Consider the following 25159-nt stretch of genomic DNA (forward strand, 5'->3'; position numbering starts at 1 on the left):
GCTGGTGAAGTCTCGGTGAGCCGCAAGTGAATGCTTGATGCTCAGTGAGCTGCTGGTAAAGGCTTGGTGGGTCGCAGGTGAAGGCTCGGTGGGCTGCAGACAAAGGCTCAGTGGGTCACATTGCCCCTCATTGCTATAATATCTTATACCATGAACCTGACACTATGAAGTAGAATTGTGTGTTATTAATTTCATGGAAAGATGACAGATTTTTAATAAATGATCCCAAATAAAATCCGTCCCCCCCCACGTTGGCCCAAGAGACGATCCACGTTCTAGCGCCCTCTACAGCTAAGCAGCCATGTGACCAGCGTTATCTACCCTATCCCCCCCCCCCCATTTTCTCCTGCACAAAGAGGTGGGAGCGGCTGGATGTGGGGCGACCGCGCTGCCCGCACCTGCCGGCTGCGCTCACAATACGTCCCCTCACCTGGCACAGCACAATAAGACTTATATCCTTTAGGACGTATTCAGTAAATCCGCCGGGCGGATGAAAGTGCTATTTACCTTTCAGGAGCTGTAATTAAGGGATATCCCTAATAGGAGAAGATTGAGCGTGTTTTCAGACTGGAAGGCGTGTAACGTGTAGTGGTGACATACCCCACCTTCATGGACAAGTCCTCACAGTCCTGTAACATGCCACAGGAGCATTCCTCCCACATGCCAAGCAGACGCAGCTGTCACTCCAAGGTGTTCCTTTCCTTAGATAACAATCCCCGGGCTATGAGTAGTGAATCTACAATCCACTCAGGAACACAATATCTGGAACAACCGGTCGGACCGGTCCTCTGCAAAGAAATCCAAGACTCCGGGCTACATTTAGCCCTATGTGAAGAATGTCTTTCTGTACAACAAAGAAACAATTTCCCCCCCTGGGCACCTGAAAAGGACAATGAGTTTGTCTAAGGAATAACTTCAAAAGCACCCGGGGTCCATGAAAGACCATCTTGTATCATTCACAATGGGCTTCATCACCATGCAAACCCCACTGGGGGGCAAACACAGTAGGGGAGGGGGATTATCTTGTCACCCATGGACCCAGGCCTTTGGCCGACTACTAATTGCAGCAAATGCACATATCAGGATCATTAGTGGAATATGCAAACTCTTTATCTGACAAAGCAATGTGAGTACAGGAGCTCCAGGCAGGGAGCAGCATTAATGTGTGTATATATATATATATATATATATATATATATATATATATATATATATTAAGAATGCAACACTTTGCACAAGACTGAAGAATTAATACAAACACATACAGAAGGCTCAATTATATACGGTGGGCGCTTAGATTACTGGACACAGCAGGTTATAGCTCTCTGACCCAAAGAGCTTACAATCTTCTCTAAATGACGTGTCACCCTCATTTCCACGGGTTCATTTCCAAAGTGCTGATATCGTCAGCGGTTAACGCCCGCCAGCGAAAATATTCACTGGGTTACACCATCGATGGCCTACGTAGCAAGCATGGCATCTACATTTCTGAGAAGAATGCTTTATTATGGGAATGACAATGCTTTTTAAATATATATTTTTAAAATATTTTCCATCTATTTTATTTACTATTAGTTTATTTGTGGAATCCATGTGTCTGAAAATCCATTCAGCTCCCGTAAAATTTGGCATTAAAAGCAGGCTCAGGGCTTGGTTCATGAAGCCACGCATTCTGTGCGCAATTTATTAGGATGAGTTTAATGTCTACCGAACATAAAATACATTTTTACAGTTGCTCCTGATTTCAAACACATGTTATAGCATGTATACAAGATTGTCATCACTACTGATCAGGACTCAGACTAGCCCTGTAGCTGAAGCAAACATGGCCGTAACTAGGGCAGTGCGGGAGGGGCGACTGCCCAGAGCGCAACGCTAATGCACAGGCAAACCGAGGGGGGGGGGGGTTCCTAGTGCCTGGAAACCCCCCTCCAATACTGGGGCACTGTATAATTGAGGTGGCTGGACCCTGCTCCCGCTTCACACGGCTCTGCTTGAAAAGAGAGAGCTGCGTGCACCTAACCAGGGCCGCCGAGAGGGGGGGGGGAGCGGGTACATTTTACCCGGGCCCGGGCTTGCCAGGGGGCCCGGACCGGGCCTTCGCTGCAAATTTGTTTGGTTTTTTTTGTTGTTTTTTTTTTTCATCTTCCGTCTTTTCATTTTAATTTTTTTTTTTCCGCGGGAGGGGGAGGGGGGGGGGAGGGGGGCGGGGGTCGGTCCGGCAAGATCGTTGGTGGGGGGAGCTGGGACTAAAAAAAACAAACCAAAAAAAATTAATACTCACGTGATCGGCGCCGCGTCCCTCCTCGTTCTTCTCTGCACCATTCACACTGACTGTCGGGCGTGATGTCATCAAGTCACGCCCGTCAGTCAGTGAGGAGCGCCGCAGCCAGCATGAAGAAAGCAGCATGAAGACAGAAGAGAAGAGAAGAAAAGAAAGAAGCTGACAAAGGTAAGCAAAGAAATGGAGAGGCAAGAGGAGGAAAGAACAGAAAGGGACAGTACTATAAAGAAGGGGAAGAGAGGCACAGAGGAAAATAAAATGGGAAGAGAGGCACAAAGGAAAATAAAATGGGAAGAGAGCCACAAAGGAAAATAAAAGGGGAAGAGAGGCACAAAGGAAAATAAAAGGGGAAGAGAGGCACAAAGGAAAATAAAAGGGGAAGAGAGGCACAAAGGAAAATAAAAGGGGAAGAGAGGCACAAAGGAAAATAAAAGGGGAAGAGAGGCACAAAGGAAAATAAAAGGGGAAGAGAGGCACAAAGGAAAATAAAAGGGGAAGAGAGGCACAAAGGAAAATAAAATGGGAAGAGAGGCACAGAGGAAAATAAAATGGGAAGAGAGGCACAGAGGAAAATAAAATGGGAAGAGAGGCACAGAGGAAAATAAAATGGGAAGAGAGGCACAAAGGAAAATAAAAGGGGAAGAGAAGCACAAAGGAAAATAAAATGGGAAGAGAGCCACAAAGGAAAATAAAAGGGGAAGAGAGGCACAGAGGAAAATAAAAGGGGAAGTGAGGCACAGAGGAAAATAAAATGGAAAGAGAGGCACAAAGGAAAATAAAATGGGAAGAGAGGCACAGAGGAAAATAAAATGGGAAGAGAGGCACAGAGGAAAATAAAATGGGAAGAGAGGCACAAAGGAAAATAAAAGGGGAAGAGAAGCACAAAGGAAAATAAAATGGGAAGAGAGGCACAGAGGAAAATAAAAGGGGAAGTGAGGCACAGAGGAAAATAAAATGGAAGAGAGGCACAAAGGAAAATAAAAGGGAAAGAGAGGCACAGAGGAAAATAAAATGGGAAGAGAGGCACAAAGAAAAAAAATAGGGGGAGAGAGGCGCAGAGTGAAAAAAAGGGGGAGAAAGGCACAGAGGGAAGAAGAAGGGGGGAGAGCAGCATGGAGGGCACAGTGTGAGCATAAGGGGGCACAGTGTAGTTGTAATGAAGGGGCACAGTAATGTGTGTGATGGCACAGGGGGCTTGTTGCAATGTAGTGTGTGTGAGGTAGGTGGCAGCTAATTAATGGGCGCTATTTTGTTTGTAGGGTGATGGTGAGGCAATTTAATAGTAGGGACTATTAATTTAAGATGGGGTGGTTTGGGGGCTATTGAATCTTGGGGTGAGTTTAGGGAGAATGAGGTCTATTTATTAAATGTGACTATGAATTATTTAATGGCAGTGATGGTTGCGGGAAATAGGTATTGCTGGGGCTGTTTGCAGGAAGGGAAATAGGTTTATTTATTAAATGTGAATACTATTATTTTAATGTTGGGGCTGGAGGAAGACCTAATTATCAATTGTGGGTGCTATTGATTTAACGCTGGGGCTGGCTGTAATTTTCTAAATGTAGCCATTTTTTCCAAATAGGTCCTTCAACATTGCAGGATCCGGACAAGCCGCAACAAAAGAAAGCAGCAGCCACAGGTGGAGAAAGTGAGAAGAACAGGTAGGAGAGAGCAGCACAGTGTGTGAAATGTTGTGATTCTAGTAGGGACAATACCAATTTTTGGTGAGTGTTGTGCCCAATGTAAGGTGCAGGCCAAGACTGAACTGTTTGTGTACACACTGCATTCTTTGTATACTACACTGTGGTGCTAGATGTCCTGAAAGTCAGGAGTGCTTGGACATATGTGACGCTCCAGCGAATTGAGAGCCTAGTGATTTTGATGCTAGCCACGCCCCAATGGCGCATTTACCACGCCCCCAAATGCATGAACACACCTCCGAAAAATTTTGCGCCGTCGGTAGGCTAGCCACGCCCCAACAGCACATTGACACGCCCCTAAATGTATGACCACACCCCCGAATTTTTTTGCGCTTAGTCGACTATGAGGGGGGCCCCATGAATTTGTTGTACCCGGGCCCTGAATTCCTCTTGGCAGCCCTGCACCTAACAGTAGTGCACGCAGCATTTCCCATGTATATTATGGGGATAGGAAGAGTTGGAGAGCAGCCAAGCACTGTCTAAAATTATAGTAACGCCCCCATGCATGCTGGTCACGCCCACTGGCGGCGTGGTGCGGAAACCCCCTTCTACAAATCCTGCGTTTGCTAAAGAATAGTCACATGGGTGACAATCTATTCAGCAGGATGAAATGTAGAGAGCCAACAATCCGATCGGGTTAGGTGGGAAATTTTAACATAAAAAAGATAGCAGCTAAACTGACTGAAGCGCGTGTACTGTAATTGTACGAATCGTCTAATTAATCTACAACTATATCGCATACACACTAAAAATGTATTTCTGCTCTGTCAGCAGTTTTTTTTTAAATTACAATCTGATTTGAAATGATTGAATCTGAAACCATTGGATTGTAACGTGTAGACTGATGTGATTGTACAATCATTGGGTCAAAAACATGGATGATAATATAGCAATATTTCACAATATCTGTAGGCACTGAGGCTATGTCCCAATTCTGTGCTTCAATATCCCAATTATATTAATCACAGGTGACACCAATTCGAACCTGACAACAGGGAGTTTCACCTTCAGATGAGCAGGAGATAAAGAGTTATAGGTACACAGACCGTGGTCAAACCCACCATAAAAATGAATACAGTTATTTTATATAAAACACTGATATTATATTAAGCACTTATATTGTATTAAACTCATATTGCATTAAACACTTGTATTAAACAGATATCGTATTAAACACTTATATCGTATTAAACACGTATATTATATTAAACACTGATATTATATTAAACACTTATGGGCCTGAGTCATTAAGGAGAGCAGAGCAAAAAAAAAAAGAGTAACTTTGCACCTGGGTAAAACCATGTTGCATTGTAGGGGGAGGTAAATTTAAAATGTGAGGACAGATTTATCGTTGGGGTAGGGCATGTCCTAGATCAACTTTACATTTCAGTGTAATAATAAGTATCAAGTATTTGTGTCCTACATGTAAAAGCAGCCAGTATTTATCTTATGTGCAAAATAATAAACTAATTTGCACCCCTTGCATTGTAACATGGTTTGTCCCCGAGAACATGTACTCCTTTTTTTTGCCTGACTCTCCGTCTCTTTTTAAGCATGACATGTAAACTGCTAAAGGCCATAGAAAAAAAAGTTTGCTACATTATACAATTATGCTAACTGGACAGTTTATTTATGGATTAAAGTCAATCTCTAAAGATTTAAAATGAACACTTGAAGAAATATGGTATTGTGCTGTATGCAACTTCTGAATCATTTTCTGATTAACCCCAGTGGTTGCGACATGCAAGGAAGGGCGAGACCATACAGCCGCTCTCCGCTGTGACACATCAAAATAATATTTTATGGTTCACTACCACTTTATATGTCATTAGTGTTGTTTCCGACTCTAAAGCACAATATGTATCCAGATATTTGATGAGGTGTGGGCATTGATCTATCCATGGGCGCCTGGAAAGTTGCAGCCCTTATTTCCATCTCTGCTAGACAGCGGAAACACAGAATATTTTACAATGTGCTGTTTCCTCTAACAACACCAGTGTAAAGTGAATGCAGTCACGCCACCTAGTGTTCAATGTGTGAAAAAGCAATGCAGGATTAAAGACCAATGCAAATTTTATTTTATATATATATATATATTGTATTTATTCAATATTTTTTATTTTTCCATTATACAATATATGCACACACTTTTATTTGCAATAATATATATACGAACTGAAAAAGTTTAGGAACCACTGCAATAGGTATTTAAAAAAAAATCCACTTTAAAATAAGTAAAACTTTGTAAAGAGAGATGTCAATGCGATCAGTTACTTTCCTGCTTATACCTTGTGTTTGTGTAATTATAGACCTGTCCTGATTAATGCTCAAAACTCAAATTTGTGGAGGGTCTGAAAATACAGCAGCTGCTAACAGTGCTCTGCTATGGGGTATAGAGACCTCTAGTGGCAGGTTGTGGTATATACTTGCTAGAAGAATTATATCTGCAGTAGACTATTTTAAGCAATCAGCAATCAGATTGGATGGTGCAGGCTGGACAATTAAATCTGTGCTGTTTGGCAGCTGTATGTAAGCATAGTGGTACTGTATAAATCAGTGTTTCCTAAACCCAGTCCTCAGGCCCTCTAACAGTGCAGGTTTTCCAGGTGACCAGTGATATAATTACACCACCTGTGGATCTGTTACATTGTATCAGTCAGTAATGATTCCACCTGTGCTCCAGCAGGGAAATATGGAAAACCTGCACTGTTAGGGGACCTTGAGGAACAGGTTTGCTATAGATGAACCTTCATGCTCAACAATCCAAATCATGTTATGTTATGATTTGTAAAAGTAAGACTTTAATTGCATTCGATAAACAGAAAGAGGGATTGCGTTTGGCCAATATCGAAAAAATAAATAAATAGGGACATTTGCGGGCACAAAGATTTCTATAGAGAAACCTTAAAGCCTGGTACTGAACGATCTCTGAAAATTAGAGACATAGGTCGACCGTCCCCAAGGTGGTCGATGAGTTGAACTCAGCTGAGCGCCGTCTGTTTATTGTAATAAGACCCCAACTTCCCCACTCTTTCGTACCTCCCAACATTTCTGTCCCCGGCAGCGGGCCGGGGCGTGTCCATGTTGCAAAGGGGGCGTGGTCATGATGCAATGGTGGGCGGGGTCCATCAGGCTGCCCATTGTATACCTCTCTTCCCCCAATATTTCCACCTACAGCACTGAATACACTTTCAGACAATAAAACAGACCTGACCAGCCTGTGTCTCTCTAGGTGTTGTGAAACTACAAGTCCCAGCATGCTTTGGCAGTAGAGAGCCAGCCGATAGCTGGAAGGATATGCTGGGACTTGTAGTTTCACAGCAACTGGAGAGCTACCAGCTGGCCAGTCCTGCGGTAGAACATGGCAAGAAAGCGTTTGAATGGCAAATTTGGAAAAATTCCGGTCAGTGATCAAGGTTCTTCTGCCGATTTCCCAGCAGATCACAAATAGATTGGGGTCCTATAGAGCAGTATAGGAGCTTCACCTATTTTCTGTCTATAAGTTGAATCGAAAATATATATTTTTGTATTGGTGTTAATAGAGTTTCTCTTTCCCTGTGATGAAGTTTTGCTGAAAGTCATTATTCATTATCGTAGGCGGGAGGTTTTTGGGAACATGCTGAAGAATTTTTTCTCTGAATTATTTTCTTTTCTTGCTTCATAAACGGCTGCTAAAAAGTTTCGGCAAGCGTCTGGGCAATGCACATTTCTTGATTCCCCTTCAAAAACGGAAAAATAATTGCCCACAGTGAGGTTGTAGCGTTGACTCTGCAAGGTTGCAATTAAATAATAGAGTCTTTTCTTGATATTTTCAACCCGCTTGTCATTTCTCATGTAGAACAGCATTCGATCTGCCAATTCATCACCATCTAAAACATCATCTTTCATCCTAATCAATGATCAGTTCTTGACGCCTATCATCAATAACTATCTGATCAGTACCAACATCCTCACCATTGGTTGTCTGTTCACAGCGGCTTGAAGATGTATTTGATCGTTGGACAGAAGAGCAGTTCGTTGCTCTCTCATTATCATACTGCATAGAGCTTAATGATTGCTCTAACAGAAAGAAAAAGAGACTGACAGCTTGTTGGCAGCAAGATCAGTGTATAAAGAGGGTGTAGTTTAAGTTAAAAATATAATACAGACCAGGTACTTGCTGTCTCTGTTCTGCTCAAACCATCGGTTCCCAAAATGACAACAAACTTGAAAAACATGATTTATAAAGCTATCATTTTTGCCAAGTTTGCATTTAGAGAGAGTGCTCTAAGATGCATCCTGCTGTACTTTCTCACTGTGCCTAATGCTTCCGTCAGTGAAGTTTGGCCGTGAAAGCTGTTGATGTTTATTATTACAATTTGCATGTTAGATTTGTCATCATTCTGCAGCATTCAGTCTCATATTGATCACCACTTTATATTATATGTCTATCAATAAAGCTTCGGACCTCTGATCTCACCTTTCACCTCTCTCCCCCTCATTTCCATTGCTTGTTGAAGCTGTTATCTTGTTAAAGTGACACATGGTTAGTGCAGTACTTAATGTGTATTGTGTAGGATGTTATATCTTGTAGTTTATGTCTTGTATTGTACTATAGACTATGTTTCACAGTGTATCGTGATTTTAGCTCGTCACTCTTGCATGTAATGTCTTATGTCTGTTTTTTTGTATCTTTGTACAAAACGAAGTTACGTTTTTCGTCTGACAAATGTTAGGGATTATATATATGTAGAGGAGACTATCATTAGTTACCCTGCACTTGAGCAAAAGTGGGGATTAGAATTAAGCAAACGAAGGGATCAAAATCCAAACAACTATCAGTCCATTGGGTGAATATGCCTAGAGTTTGTCCATGGACGATCCCAGGATAGATTATGGAAGTGCATTCTCTGCAGAAAAACATTGAATAATAATAATAATAGTTCTTATATTTATATGGGGCAGAATAATATAAACACAACACATATTTGCATCACATTTCTTTATATTGCTTAAGAATAGCTCACCATAAAAATATGACTTTTCATGACAAAAGCAGAGAAATATTTATTACATGAAGCTACGAACACTGTAATTGTTTTTACACATATAGTATATGTACTAGTATTAGTACTCCACGCTCTTCTTACGTCGTTACACTGTAGGTCATCAGTTGCACAATACAGAACGTCCTCAGGTATATTGGTGCGGGACAATGAAAAGAAATAATGGACCTAACACTGATAGTACCGTTGTGTAAGGAATGACGTCAGATACACAGTGAGATCTGGAAAAGAGAAAATGACATCAAATATGACGTTATCAATAAAACAACAATTATCCTGGGTTAATGAAGTCTGAGCCAAGATAAAGCCGTAATGTGAAAATGTCATAAAAAATTAATCGAAAGGGATTTGAATACGACGACTGAGTAAACAGCGAGCTTCAACCCCAGGCAACTCAACCACTGCAAGTCAATGATTGTACCCAGTGTATCCACCAAACACAAGCGCTCAACCAAAATATGACTGATCCAGCGCGCTCAGCCGTGGCCAAAACCGTGAGAGTCAACCTTGTCAACCAATGAAGTCAAGCAACTCAACCAGTAGAAAACAATAGCCCTTTAAGGATTTAGATACAGTAATGTGGACACAATATCAACCTCAACCTTTTTTAAGATATTTGAAAGTCACTGAAAGTCCAAAAACCTCTTATACTACAAATTAATTCATATTATTCACATCTTGGGCAGCACGGCGGCTCAGTGGTTAGCACTTCTGCCTCACAGCGCTGGGTTCATGAGTTCAATTCCCAACCATGGCCTTATCTGTGTGGAGTTTGTATGCTCTCCCCGTGTTTGCGTGGGTTTCCTCCGGGTGCTCCGGTTTCCTCCCACACTCCAAAAACATACTGGTAGGTTAATTGGCTGCTATCAAAATTGACCCTAGTCTCTCTCTGTCTGTCTGTGTGTGTGTATATTAGGGAATTTAGACTGTAAGCCCCAATGGGGCAGGGACTGATGTGAATGAGTTCTCTGTACAGCGCTGCAGAATTAGTGGCGCTATATAAATAAATGGTGATGATGATGATTCTTTCTGCTAAACTATTTTATAGGCTGGGGAGAGAGAGGGGGAGGGATATATTTTTGTCCCGGGCCCCCTCATTCTCTAGTTCTGCTGGTTATATATGCCGGTAAGGCAGTATGGCAGTTTTTTTCTGCGGTGTTACTGCCCTACGCGGAGCCGCAGATTTCTGTTTTTTCTTTATGAACCGCAGACATCACGTGATATAATGATGTCACAACGCTGCTTTAGAAGAGAGGATGCCTGCATTTAGCAAGGGTGATAAATACAGGATGGCGGTTTACCCACTAAACAAAAACGCGCATCACCGTGAATCAACACAGTGACGTCACCTAGAATCGGCGCAGCCTCTGGTATCATATTTTATTTTTCATTGCCGCCCCCACTTCTGAGTGACGCCATGGATAAAACAGCCCTTTCAGTCGATGCTTTATCTGCAGAGTCTGTTAAATAGGACACTGGCTTGCGTTAACATAGAAACATCCACAGACAGCCTGTTTCACCCTTGTTTAGACTCCTCAGTGCAGGAAAATTGTTTTAGTCAGCCCGTAAAGCATTATAGAGCAACCTCACTAAAAGGAAATTGTTATTTTGAGGGAGGTCTCACCTTATGTACACGATGGAAGGTTTTTGCATTCCGTTTGCTCTTCCACCTTCCCGGTGGTTTTATCGTTGAGCAGGTCACATTTAACTTTGGGAGTTCCTGAGAAAAAAACTTCCACAAGCTTCGTAGCTCCTTCCACGAAGTCTCTAAAGTGAGAGAAAAAAACACAGCAACCATTGTTATGCAGCAATCGGAAAGAGACCACACAGAGCAGGTCCATTAAGAAAACCAAATACCATGGGGTGGAGCAGATGTTTGCGTAGACTGAGGGTAGAGTGAGGGCGTTCTTTATAGAGAGTACGGAGTAGGCGCAATTGGCAACCACTCTTACCCTCCGGTCCAGTAACGCCAGGATGGCGGACGTATTGATAAACATGGCCAACATTGACAGCAGCACAGCTAGGAGACAGACATCCCAAGGAAAGCAGCAGTCCCATGCAGATGAAAAGACTCACGGGTAATTCGGATACTTCGGCAAACACTCCCGGAATCTTGTTTTCTCCGACTGTCCGCAGGGAGCAGAACAGAGACCCCACTCACTCCATTCCAACCAGGAACCTTTTACTACAAGAAATATTGTAGAGTTTTAGAATTCCGAACATAAAGATTAAATAAAATCAAAGTCACAGACTTTGACAGAAACATGTTTTCTAACGTGTAAGTCCCGCGGTTAATCTTAAGTTTGGGGTGCCTATTATGGACAGTGTCTACGACATCAATGATGTGAACAACATATAGCGTGGCAGCCAGCGCAAGTAATTTTGTCCAATAATTTTGTTCATCGGGTGTAGAAATATTGGATTAGGGCAAAAGAGTTGTGTGATTTTTTTTCTCCAAAATACTTAAAATAATTGTATTAAATAATTTAATTAAATAATTTTTGATAAAAAGATTTGTCTTCAATCTGCTCTCCTGAGCGTGTGCGGGGGTCGGCTTCGCCGCGCGTGTCCCTGCTTTCGCACATAGTCAGAGCAACGGGTCGGTGTAGGGGATAAACCATACTTGCCAACTCTCCAGGAATGTCCGGGAGACCCCCGCATTTCGCGGGAGTCTCGCGGACTCCCGGGAGAGTGAAGCAATCTCCCGGATCTGCCCACTTCCTAGTGAAGTGGGCAGAATTAGGTCCAAAACGCTGCGATTCCCCCCACCCCCCCCGCTGTAAAATGACGCGTTTTGCATCATTATGTCATGGGGATGGGGCCAAAATGACGCAATTTTCGGAGCCCCGCCCCCTGCACTCCCACCTTCCCCAGGCAGGCTCCCGGATCATACTGGCCATAAGTTGGCAAGTAGGGGATAAACGCTCATAGATGACCCCCCTGACCTTCAATTCACCCCATGGTCTGGGAGTACCCGAAATTCAGGAGTCTGCCAGACATTCCACGAAAGCAGTAACTCTAAAATGTGTCAGTCAGGTCACCTAGTGAGAGATAATAATATTGCAGTAGTTATAATAAGATGAAAATTACTTACAAGGACACTTGTCTATTTCATAGCAAGACCGAGTCTGCCGGTAGTCCCCCGGGCACCATTCGCCGTCGTGGGCTTGCCCCTCACAGACTCGCTTTCTTTGTTGTTGCCCCACTCTTTTGGTGCACTTAATTTCTTCTTTCAATCGACTGCATTGGGACCACTCCGCCCACTCCGTCCACTCTCCATTAACTGCGAGAGAGAGAGAAAGATTGGGCCTTAAAGCGTATACACAGCGGAGGCAGCCATTTTATGGGCGGAGCCGATATATATTCACCAACAATGCCGCCTGTCAAATCACTAGGAACTAGGGACCATCACTGAGTCATGAGGCACTGAGTGCCTCTTCATTATTTCCCTGAGCTATTCAGTGATGTCGCTGCTTCCAAGTGAATGGATAGGATGGTTTCTTGTGAATATTGGTTCATCTCCTAAAATGGCCGCCGCCACCGCTGTGTGTGGGAAACAGGTACAAATTTAAAAGAGAATTTAATAACATAAATCATTTTTTAAAAAGAAATATATGCTAATGCTAATTCATTGATTACATACAATTAAACGTGGCAAAAAAATCCAGTCAGCCTGTTCGGTGGAGAGATTTTAGTCACTGATTAAACATCTTCGGGGACAACAATAGCTAGAATATAGTGTAAAAATGCACAATTTTTCCATCAGACATTTTTAAGAACTTTTTCAGATCCTTCAATGATAGAATATTCCCCCCATGTGTTTTTTTGTTCCTTACATACATTTTATTATATTTATTGTTGTAATATATTAAAACATTTAATATTGATGCTTTTCTTCATATAAATGATTAGATTGTAAGTTAGAGCTGCAGAGATTACTGGGGAGATTCATCAACTCTTCTAAAAGGGAAAAGTGGATGTGTTGCTCGTAGCAACCAATCAGATTCTAGCTCTCATTCATTCAGTACATTCTAGCAATTGAGAGCTAGAATCTGATTGGTTGCTATGGACAAACACATCCACTTTTCCTTTTCAAAGGTTTTTTAGTAAATCTACCGCTACATGGTTATATACAGGGGTGAATTATGATATAATCTAAAATAGCAGCTTAATAAGTACTGGTGCAAAGTTGGTGTTGCCTGCAGCAACCAATCGGATGTTTCCTGTCATGTACTAAATTGCAGTAGCAAAAAAAAATAAAAATACTGTTAGAACCTGATTAGTTGCTATAGGCAGCACGAAGTTTTTATTTTGCTCCAGTTTTCATAAATGTCCCTCAACAGGGGCAAACGCAGGATTTGTAGAGGGGGGTTTCCACACCACGCCGCCAGTGGGCGTAACCAGCATGCATGGGGGCGTGGATATAATATTAGACAGTACTTGGCTGCTCTCCAACTCTTCCTATCCCCATAATATACATGGGCAATGCTGCGTGCACTACTGTTAGGTGCACGCAGCTCTCCCTTTTCAAGCAGAGCCGTGTGAAGCGGGGGCAGGGTCCAGTCACCTCAATTATACAGTGCCCCAAGCTTGAAGGGGGGTTTCCAGGCACTAGGAACACCCCCTGCTCCCCCCCCCCCCTGGGTTTGCCTGTGGTTAGCATTGCTGACTGACAGATTCCAACCAGGGCCCTATCTGCATTGGTTTCCTCCGGGTGCTCATGTTTCCTTCCACAGTCCAAAAAACATACTGGTAGGTTAATTGGCTTCTTTCAGAATTGGACTCTAGTCTGTGTGTGGTTAGGAATTTAGATTGTAAGCTCTGATTCGGCAGAGACGGATGTGAATAACTATGTAATCTCTGTCCGGTGCTGCGTAATATGATTGACGCTATATAAATAAATCATGATGAATAAAAAATATTCCACTTACTGGGACACGGCACTTTTGTGTTGCAGAGGGTATTTCTGGTGGTAGAACCGGTACAATCTCGTCCTCCATGGCGGGGGGCTGGGCTGTCGCATGACCTCTTCTGTGTCACCCGTCCGACGCCGCAGGTCACCGAACACTCCGATTCTTTCTGCCACGCCCCCCATCCTCCGTCCACTGCGGAAATATTTAAAATGATGCGCGCAGTTTGAAACGGATTTATTGGTTCAAGTCAGTGACTTGGGATCCTTTGAAGTCCGCTGCCAACTTCCCAATCTATAAACCCACTCTTGCTTCTTGAACTTAGATTCCCTTACATTGGCTCACCCCCATGTGTCAACCGTTAGTCTGCCCCTTTCCCTTTTAGATTGTAAGCTCTTGTGGGCAGGGCCCTCTTCCCTCCTGTTCTCATTTCCTATAACGTTTGCTCACCAGCTACACTGCGCACCTCCTCCTTGGGCTCTCTGCCCATTGCCTCCGCTCCTCCGTTGTCCTTGTACCTCTGTCAGTGGCTCTAAACCTGTTAGTTGCACAAACGCTAATGGGCACAGCGCTGAATATACCCCTTGTACCCCAGTAGCTGTGTTGAGAGTTGTAGTGTATTGTACTGTTATACCCTGTACTATCTTGTTGTTTGCGTTCTGTACGGCGCTGCAGACCCCATGTGGCGCCCTATAAATGAACATTAATAATCATAAACATGTCCCCTTTGTGTGATATTGGTGTTTCATGTCGATTTCACGTATAATTCCCCCAATCTCATACTAGTAGGACCAGGGGCTTTACATGTCTGACGCTGAATGCTCACAACCCACAAAAACTGTTAAGGGAGACAAGGCAAAACAATTCACATTGCGCTCACATGTTGTGTAACGTTGACAAAACTAAATGCAAAATAATATTGTTAGCGGCTATAGCAGCCAATCTTAATAACCTCCCCTGCGGGTCAGGTAGCCAGTGTGAGAGGGGGCGAGATGACGCCATTGTGCCACCGTGGCTCCTCCCCCTGCTGTGTGAAGCCACGATTCATGGCATGGCAGAGGGCGGGGCCTGATGACCGGCGTCATTAAGCCCCACCCCCACGGGGATCCGGGTGAGTAGCCGCTATTTGCTCTCTGAAGTGTAACGGAGACTCACGAGGACAGAAGGGAAGGGTGGTGCAGTCTTGATCCTCTTGGTTACTTCCCTCGCAGTATTTCCCCGGCGGGCTGCTAGACGGAGGAGGGCTGTCGCACAGTCGAAAGCGGGGCTGGGTGGGAAAGACTCCAGAACCTTCTATGATGCAGCCGGATGAACAGGCCCTCCAAAGGCCCCAGTTACCCCAAGAACCGTGAGCTGGAGCGAAAAGAGTAAAAAAAAGAAAAAAAAAAAAGTGAAAAACAACATTTTTTAAATTATTCTTTAAAACATACACAATTAAAGTGTAGGTGGAGACCAAGAGATGGCGGGAACAGCATGGGCGCCCCTCCCAACCGCCCCGAATAGCAAAACGGGTGGAGCTTAAAGAAAATGGGATGAGCTTAATCCAAAAGTGGGCTATTCGGTTGGATTGTGGGGCGTGGTTTGGGCTGCTCAGGGGTGGTGCTTATTTGGTTCCAACTCTAACTGTAGGCAGTGCTCTAGCATCATTGGATAAAAATGTATTTGTCTTATTATTACTTACTAGGACAAACTGCGCGGGTGTCGCAAGACTCTGTCTCTATGGCGTTACCGTCGCATGAGCCTCCGCACACCGGAGGGGGATCGTTACACTGTCTGGTCCGTTGCCTTTGTCCGATCTCACAGGTGACAGAACACTGAGACCACGAAGACCATTGGGACCAGCCGCCTTTTGCTGTTGGGGAATAATTGAGAGAGATGTCAGATAAATTTATCCCCCCCCCCCCAGATAAATGGAAGCAGTAGTCTACCTTCAGGCGACTTTACTTGAACAGTTGTGCAACTTTTACTAAACAAGCTTTTTGCACTTTATATCCATGTACTTATAACATGAGGTATATGCCATAGTGGGTACAGTTGTAGAGCAGCTTTGTGTTGTATCCCAGGGAAACAAAAGATAAACAGTCTGCCTGGAGATAGACGGGCAGGGCTGAAAAGCACAGAAAGGCTTCTCTGTGCCTCTCTCTATTACAAAAAGCCACCACAGAGAGGTCTCCTTTATGCTTTAATCCAAGGGGGCAAGCTGCGGCTCTCCAGGTGTGGTGGTGAACTACAAGTCCCAGCATGCTTTTCCTGCTGGTAGCTCGCAGGGTATGCTGGGGGCTGTATTTTCACCACATCTGAGAGCCACAGGCCGGCCAGGCCTGATCTAATCTATATTTGCCTAGTTTGTGTACTTAGTTTACTCAAACACTGATAATCCACACACAGACCACACACTGTTTTTATAGTAGAGATTAGAGTAGATTTTCCACCTCCCAAACATCTCCTGGGAAAGTGTGCGGGAATTTCTGTTATAATCTAGAGCAACAAATAATAGTTTACAATTTGGCATTACCTCAGCAGCCCTGGGGGTATATTTACTAAACTGCGGGTTTGAAAAAGGGGGAGGTGTTGCCTATAGCAACCAATCAGATTCTAGCTGTCATTTTGTAGAATGCACTAACTAAATGAAAGCTAGAATCTGATTGGTTGCTATAGGCAACATCTCCCCTTTTTCAAACCCGCAGTTTAGTAAATAGACCCCTGGGACTGAGCTTGCTGTGCTTTTTGCTGCTTAAAAAAACCCACTGAGAATTAAAGGTTGTATGTATCAACAATTTCTCTTCACCTCTGCATATGCCGGCCATAAAAATGTTCTTACCGCAGCATTTTATCCAAAAAATATCGCCTGATACTCAGCTGTCCCGGTGATACTAGCTCGGCGTTGTAAAGGTGGATAATATAAATCAATTAATAAATTGTTAAAAATAGATAAAAAAGTTATATATTTTCATATATATATATATATATATATATATATACAGCAACCAATCAGATTCCGTCTTTTATTTTCACTATGGCTTAGTAAATGATAGTAAATGTCTGATTGGTTGCGATGGGTTACTCCACCTTTTCAGAGAACTGCTTCCCATTGGTTGGATTTCCTACTACTCACCAGGGCAGCATTCCTGTAGGGAGCAGGACCGGACTTCCACATCATTTCCTTCGCAGTCGCCCTGCCCCAAGCAGACTCTCTGCCGTTTCTGAACCCCTTCCCGGCAAGACACCGTACAAGGGGACCAATCGCTCCACTGGCTCCACTTGGCAGGTCTGGAAGAGAAGGAGGTATTCTGAGCGCGGCACAAAGAAACTGCAGTTAGGCAACCCATGTCTCTCCACTTTCAGGACGTGGCGGCAGCCAGAGAGCAGGGCATGCTGGGACATCCAACGCAGATGGCGGGATAGAGGAGGGCTTATATTAAGTTGAACGCAAATTGCGCTGATGGCATTCAATGAGACCATTTTCTTCTGTTTTACAATATTGAGATATCAGTGAACAGGAAAATTGTAATTCAATTGCAAAACCTGATGAAATAATCGCATCGGCAAACCGAGGGGGGGTTCCTAGTGCCTGGAAACCCCCTCCAAGCCTGGGGCACTGTATAATTGAGGTGGCTGGACCCTGCCCCCGCTTCACAAGGCTCTGCTTGAAAAGGGAGATCTGAGTGCACCTAACAGTAGCACACGCAGCATTGTATATTATAGGGATAGGAAGAGTTGGAGAGCAGCCAAGCACTGTCTAAAATTGTAGCCACGCCCCCACGCATGCTGGTCACGCCCACTGGTGGCGTGGTGTGGAAACACCCCTTTACAAATCCTGCATTTGCCCCTGGATCGGGTGGAAACACTGACCTCCCGAAGGTGGTGAAATAAGTTTCTCATGAGCGATTTACTGTCAGGAAAGATCAGAATATAGAACACTTAGTATAGTACAGTGGGAAGGACAGGGGCCTCAATGACGCGATTTGACCCAAAACGATTGCAGTGGGCAGGGCTAAAATTACACAATTTTCGTCTATGTCCGGGAGACCCGGGAAACCTCCCGGTTCTTGGCCACTTCAGTAGCTAAGTGGCGTGGGCGGGGCTTATGATGCGATTCACACGTCACTGTGCCCCGCCCCTTGCTGTAATAGGCTATAAATTGTGACGACAATTTAGGGGGTGGGCCCAAATGGCGTGATTCCCCAAGCTCCGCCCCCACATGCTCCCTTCTCCCCCCTGGATCTTGCAGAGGCCTAGTTGGCAAATATGAGTTATTATATGCAGCTTCCGTACCGGCAGGCCTCACACGGGGACTGGCTGGTCTGCTTAAAGCCATTATTAATATTTAAGCAGCAATCCAGCTCTGACACTTCATCTCCAAGGTAGTCCTCGCACCCTCCAGTCACCCCGTTAACCTCAGCGAAACACAGGACATCATCTGATCCTGTGGGAGAGAAAGCACAGGTCTCATAAGGTTGTACCTTGTCTGCATACAGCGGGGGCAGCCATCTTGTGTGAGTCGAACCAACATTTGTGAGAATGCAGCCTATTAGTTTGCTAGGGACCTCTAGGGACCAGTGACGTCACTAAAGAGGCATACAATTTATAAAGGTAGCTATCAACTATAGGCAGATATCAACTATAAAAAATAATATATATAGGGAATGTGACTTGTAGATTGAAAAGTCAAGGTAAAGTGGCTTAGAAAATTGCATCATTTTGGCCCGCTCCCTCTACGTAATGACGCAAACGCGCCATTTTACAGCAGGGCCAAATGCCACGATTCTCAAGGAATTGCGCCATTTTGGATTTAATTCTGCCCACTTCACTAGGTATTGGGGAGATGCGGGAGGCTGCCATACTCTCCGACCCACCCAGAATCCGGGAGAGTATGGCAAGTATGCGATAACTAATTTTGCCTGTTGATAGGCAGACATGGCTGAAACACACGAGATAGGAAAAACTAATGGCTTTCGTGAAAGTTACCGGAGGGTGTGCACGAGCCAATGCATTAAGGTCGTGTGAAGACTTAAAAACCCTTTTAAACAGAGCTAGCATCTGATTGGTTGCTATGGGCAACAGCTTATCAGGTGGGCGGGACAGGGACCTTAATGATGCATTTCGCTGTCAATCGTCAGCAAGGATGCTCATTGGTGACATCACTAGTTCCTAATGAATTGATTGGCTGCATTCTGATGGATTTTGGTTCAGTCTACAAAATGGACTGTACAGAGGGGCTCTGACTCCAAAACAAGACATTTATATAGTTACTAACAACAATAAGCCCTTCACCCATACAGTCCTGCCTCAAATATGTCATTAATTAGGCCATAACTCTTTTGCAGGGGGACTTTGGGACTTTTGCAAAATGCATTTATAACCAAACAAACATCTTCCTGGAAGTGAAGTAGAAATATCACAATAGATGTTTACGTCTACAAAACACAGGCAATTCAGAGAAAGGCCATTGAAATGGTGCAATAGTTTCATAACAAGACTATTTAATAACATGCTGTGATTTTTTTTTATTGCCACTTTTAATAGCCATAAAAAAAAATGTAATTGCCTTTTTATGTATCATTAAAACCTCACCGACGTGTCTGAACTGATATTTAGGGGTCTATTTGCTAAGCTGGAGAAAACAGCTGTTCCAGACATTGGCCATTGCAGCTATTCTTTTAATTTATCAAGGGGTTAAAGCCGGAGAAATCAGAGACTTGGCACTGCTACCTAGTCCTACGCCAACATCAATTTACAGCGGGGGTGGGGCCAAATGCCGGGATTTTCTCTTTGCGATATAATTCTGCACTTCACTAGGCAGTGGGCAGATGCGAGAGGCTGCCATACTCTCTCGGGAGTCCGGGAGACAGACCCAGAATCCGGGAGTCTCCCGGACATTCCGGGAGAGTTGGCAAGTATGTGCTAAAAGTCAGCAAAAGTCTGCGCATTCACAAAGGATCTGACCCGGCGGGGGACCGAGCAATGTCCTTCCGGCTTCACCGGACCCCATAGTTTGCAAAAAATAAAAATCAATACTTTCCATTGCTTGATAAATCCCTAACATCACAGCCCCCATATAATTCTCTGGGCACTGCGGTAGCAAACGAAACGTAGATTAATGCAGGAGGAATCTCAGATATCTCTTGTGTTAACCCCTTCATAAATCGTCCTGCGATAGCCAATCTCTGGTGAAAACAGCTGAGTTCTCCGAATTTTTTGGGCTATCACAGTTTGCTAAGTAGACCCCTTAATCAACTAAAGAGACACCTATCCATAGCAACATATCAGCATGTGTTATGCACAAGTGTTACACGCTATAACAAATAAATCTGACTATATACAGTAAATATAACCTATAAATATGATTTTACTGACCAGTAGCAGTTTGGAGAGTGACCAATATTCCCGCAGTGCAAAGGACAAGCAGCGATAGGGGAGACATTGTGCGTCCGTTCCTCTCATTCAAAGCTTGGGTCCTTATTATAAGGTTTGGTATCAGTTCTTATAACTAACAAAATGTTTGTTAACCCCCACCCCACCCAGATCCTCCCACTAGAAAGAAGGGGGAAGGGATTATTTGTTGGTAATGAAGAAATGTTAAGCAAAGCGTATTGTGAAAGTTTGGCAGGTCAGCCCAGTGGCTTAGTGATTATCCCTTGTCTCACAGCACTGGGGTCATGAGTTCGATTCACGACCATGGCCTTATCTATGTGGAGTTTGTATGTTGTCCCCTTGTTTGCCTTGGTTCCTTCCCACGCTCCAAAAATATACAGGTAGGTTAATTGGCTGCTGACAAATTTAGCTTTAATCTATGTGTGTTAGGGAATTATTATTAATCTTTATTTATAAGGTGCCACAAGATTTCCGCAGCGCTGTACAGAAAACAGACAGTGAACCATACAGGGTAAAACAGTACAGAATGAAAGACGAAAAAATAACAGTACGTCAATAGCTCCAAACTAAGCTTGCACAGGGAGTTGGAGGAGAAGAATAGGTAGAGAGACAGGAGGTTAGAGGGCCCTGCTCACAAGAGCTTACATTCTAAAGGGAGGGGGGGTCAATCGCATGAGGAGAGAGAAGTGAGACAGGGGAGGAGAGGTGAGGCGACCATGCATGGAGATATGTTAGGTGGATGGCTGGTAGGCTTTGAGGAACAGATGAGTTTTAAGTGCTCGTTTGAAGGTGCACAAATTAGGGGACAGTCTAAAGCTGGGTACACACTACAGAATTTTTCACCAACTTTTTATGCAGAGCGATTTTACATGCGACCGATGGTCCGATCGCTCGGTCCATGGACTGCATACACACTAGCCTTGTTTAGGACTATAAAGGGAAGAGCAGACGTCCCTTTAGCGACTTTTTACAGCCTTGTTGTCGTGAGCAATGACTGTAATTTCGTACTCACTGTTGTGGATCGGTCGGAAGTTTATACACACTACACAACGGATACGAGATTGGAACGAAAATATTAAACGGTACGACCGACCAAATGAGGCGACAATCCTCCATTTGGGCAGACTTTCGACCATCGTGTCACTGCACACACTGACCCGACTTTTGAACGAGCGGTCGTATGTCGGCTGATTGAGCCGATTATAGGACGAAAACAGCGTAGTGTGTACCCAGCTTAACGAAGCGAGGGAAGTCGTTCCAGTGGAGGGGGGCAGCCCGGGAGAAGTCTTGGATTCAGGGGTGGAAGGAAGTGATCAGGGTGGAGGAGAGGCAGGGAACGAGAGTGTGAATGGAGAGGAGGTGAGAGATATAGGGTGCAGAAGAGTGGGAGAGGGTCTTATAGGTGAGGGTGAGGAGTTTGAAAAGGATTCTGTAGGGGAAGGGGAGCCAGTGTAAGGCAAAGCAGAGAGGGGAGGCAGAGGAGGAGTGGTGGGAGAGGAAGATGAGTCTCACAGCAGCGTTAAGTATAGATCTAAGGGGGGACAAGGTGTTAGAGGGGGAGGCCAGTGAGGGGAAGGTTGCAGTAATGAAGTCGGGAAGTGATGAGTGCATGGTTAATGGTTTTAGTGGTGTGGAGATGGTGCCCGAGAAGCGGGCGAAGGTGCCCGCCATCGCTATGCCCCTGGAGGGGCTGAAGATATACCTGGTGCCCGGGAAGGGGATGAAGAGTCCCCCGGCAGCTGAGCCCTGCAAGTGGGTGAAGAAAGAAGAGGAGAAGTACTCACCCGTCCAGCGATCCAGCGGCGGTGAGTATAACTTTCTTTCTGCAGGTCCCGTCCGCGGAGGAAGGATGAGCCAATCAGGGCTCATCTTTCCCCGCTGGCCAATCAGCGGCCGGATGCGCGAGCCAATCGCGGCTCGCGCCCGGCCATTCAAAAGATTGGCGCCGACGCGAGCCAATCAGCGCTCGCGCCGGCTGATGACGTCACGCCGGCGACTATATAAGTCGCCGGGTGGCGCCATTTTGCGAGAAGTCCGTCGGCGGAGAAGAGAGAGGACGTCTCTTCAAGACGTCCATCAAGAGAGCCAGCAGCAGCGGCGGCAGGGGGCCCTTGTAAGGGCCGTGAGCTACCCTGCCGCCAGAAGACTCCTAGCAAGCCGCCGGAGCGGAGATCGCCGGCGGGGAGCCCTTGTCAGGGCTGAGAGCGCCCCCGCCCCAGCTGCAACTGGAGACCCAGCGCCGAAGCGGAGAAGAGGCGCCGCCGGCTGGAGGGTCTGGAAGACCCGGAGGAAGAAACAGAAGACGGCGTGTCAAGTTGAGTATCCTGCGCAGAGCAGGTAAGTAGACTCAACAATAACGTCGGGCACTAGGCCCGTGGGCTCAGCCGGGCACAAGGCCCGTTGGCACTCTAAAGTAGGGGCACAAGGCCCAGGGACCTGGGCACTAGGCCCCAAAGAAGTAGTGGGCCAGTAGGCCATTAGTATACTGATATAAAGGGGACAAGCCCCTGTTAGTTAGAAAGGGGGAGTCAGAGCCCCAGAGGTACAAGGGCACAAGGCCCTTAGGTAGTTAGGGGCCTAGAGGCCATAGGAAGGCCAGAGGGCCTGGTTAGGGGCTGGTAGCCCATCTGCTATTAAGGGCACAAGGCCCTCAGTCAGTTAGGAAGGCCACAGGCCTCAGGCAGGGGCTAGGACCCCTAGGTAGTAGGGCATAAGGCCCTAGTGAGTGGGCTCAGAGCCCTGAGGTAGAGAGGGGGCTGAGGCCCAGGAAACAGAGCAGAAGGCTCTGTGTGTAGCTGGGCAGAGACCCATGGTGCGTAGGGCATAAGGCCCTGGTGGTGAGAGGTAGAGGCGTAGGAGCCTCGTGAGAGTAGGCGCGGTCCTGTGTGAGGTGAGCACACGTGGTTAGGAGGTACGGTCGAGCGTAGGCTCCCGTGGTGCTGTAGCAACCTGCTGGTTGGCTAGCAGCGGTGTGTTCGGGTAAGTAGCGGCAAAGTACTGTAGACTGTATCTATTTATTCTGTCTGTGTGGCGAGTGTAGTTTACATTACAGTATTTTGGTGTGCTTTCTAACTGTGTCCAGGGGCAAGACGTCAGGCCCCCATTAAAGGTAGGCTCTTGTTTCCTGTGGTTTTCCTGTGCTAACCCGTGCTGTGTGGGGACAAGTGTAAGTAACAGCATACACATAGTCAGGGGAGGACACACGTAGTGTCCCTGTCCCTTAGGTCCCCGGGGTCACACTGGTACCCAAGGGGGGTGGCTGAGTGAGTTGGTGGCAGTGCAGCACACCTTGAGGCAGTTCCAGGGGCGGCCGTGGTTCTGATCAAGGGTCCTCAAGGCCGGTTCCGTGCAGGTGGACCTGTGGTTCCGGACGTAGGGACACGTGTGAGATACCCGAGTACAGGCAGTCGGGCGGTTCAGTTCGATCGGCTGTTCCGTGCGGCAGTCGGCCCGCGGGTTAGTGTGCTGTTTTACTGAGCCTCAGCCGGGCTTAAAGAACCCGTACTTAGGGCCTGTGTGTGACTCCATAGCAAGAAGGCAGCTTCTTGGTAAGACCTGGGTGAGGGGGTTAGGAACCGCCCTCCGGTTTAGGCTGTGAACACCGGCTGGTGTTCCCCGTAGCGTGTAACTAGTAGCTCCGTTAGTGCACCACATTTAGTTAGTCCTAGTGTTTGACGTAGTTGCGTTGCCGACCATTAGAACGTTGTTAGGGTCGGGTCGCCGTTTGTAGTTAGTCCAGTTTGTGGGTGCCATCTTAGTTCACGGAGAGCGTAGAGGGAGGCTGTGTGTCTTGTCAACCGCAGGAGTCGGGAAGGTGCAGGAGAACCGGATCGGAAGTGGGAGTGTCCCGGTGAGTATCACGCTCGATTCCCCCTTTCGGTTAGGCCCTCACCGGCAGGTGTGTGAGGCACTTGAGGCGGGATTAGTCCTCGGATTAGTCTTGGCCTTCAGTGCCTGTAGTCCCCCGCGTCTTGGCAAGAACAAAGTGAGGAGGCGGCAAGGAGCTTGGACTGACCGTGTCCTTGTCCTTTGCCGTAGTCTCGGACAGCCCTTACCTGGTAGGCACGGCCGTAACCTCTGCCTCTATCTTAGAGGGACGTGATTGGAGGTGACTGCGGCTGCGGATCTGCTGGGATCGGATCGCAGCTGGGAAATCGGAAGCGGACTGGAGGTGACCATCGTTTACAAGGCGAGTTATTTTCTGTTGCGTCTGTCCCTGTCTTTTCCCCGCAGGGGGCGTTACAGTGGCCTGATATAGGAAGGGCCGGATGCAAGTGATGATGCGGAGCTGGAAGCGTCAGGATTGGGCGAGAGATTGAATGTGGGGGACAAAGCAGAGGGAGGAGGTTACATGCAGACAGCGGAGTTGGGGAGCAGAAGAGATGGTGGTGTTGTTAACAGTGATCGAGAGATAAAGATGGGATGGAGATCTATAAGGAGGGCAGACAATCATCCTCATCATCACCATTTATTTATATAGCGCCACTGATTCCGCAGCGCTGTACAGAGAACTCACTCACATCAGTCCCTGCCCCATTGGAGCTTACAGTCTAAATTCCCTAACATACACACACAGAGAGACTAAGGTCAATTCTGATAGCAGTCAATTAACCTACCAGTCTGTCTTTGGAGTGTGGGAGGAAACCAGAGCACCTGGAGGAAACCCACGCAAACACGGGGAGAACATACAAACTCCACACAGATAAGGCCATGGTCGGGAATTGAACTCATGACCCCAGCGCTGTGAGGCAGAAGTGTTAAAGGGGCACAACAGGGAGAGGACTGGGCGTATGCACGTAGTCAATGTACAGTAAGGGCGCGCCAAGCTGGAGCGCACGCAGCAGC

At 45.8% G+C, this 25159-nt stretch overlaps 1 protein-coding gene across 1 annotated transcript; it reads right to left on the reverse strand.

Annotated features, from left to right (window-relative positions):
• Positions 1–8950: 8950 nt before the first annotated feature.
• Positions 8951–20406, reverse strand: LOC142101214 (properdin-like). The gene is made up of 10 exons (XM_075185514.1): positions 20297–20406; positions 18215–18365; positions 17055–17209; positions 15621–15791; positions 15095–15292; positions 13961–14134; positions 12124–12312; positions 11106–11214; positions 10654–10796; positions 8951–9250 (listed from the first exon to the last, which is right to left on the reverse strand). Exons 1-9 carry the CDS (start codon positions 20361–20363, stop codon positions 10655–10657), a joined length of 1356 nt encoding a protein of 451 aa, XP_075041615.1. The 5' UTR covers positions 20364–20406; the 3' UTR covers positions 8951–9250; position 10654.
• Positions 20407–25159: the final 4753 nt, after the last annotated feature.

Source organism: Mixophyes fleayi, chromosome 9, assembly GCF_038048845.1.
Source record: "Mixophyes fleayi isolate aMixFle1 chromosome 9, aMixFle1.hap1, whole genome shotgun sequence".
In the NCBI taxonomy this organism is placed as follows: Eukaryota; Metazoa; Chordata; class Amphibia; order Anura; family Limnodynastidae; genus Mixophyes; species Mixophyes fleayi.

Coding starts and splice junctions, on each gene's coding strand:
- LOC142101214 (XM_075185514.1), bottom strand. CDS start 20,363: ATGTCTCCCCTATCGCTGCTTGTCCTTTGCACTGCGGGAATATTGGTC. Junction 15,293..15,620: donor CACCCGCGCAGTTTGTCCTA/GTAAGTAATAAT, acceptor TTTTCGCTCCAG/CTCACGGTTCTTGGGGTAAC. Junction 12,313..13,960: donor CACAAAAGTGCCGTGTCCCA/GTAAGTGGAATA, acceptor TCTCTCTCGCAG/TTAATGGAGAGTGGACGGAG.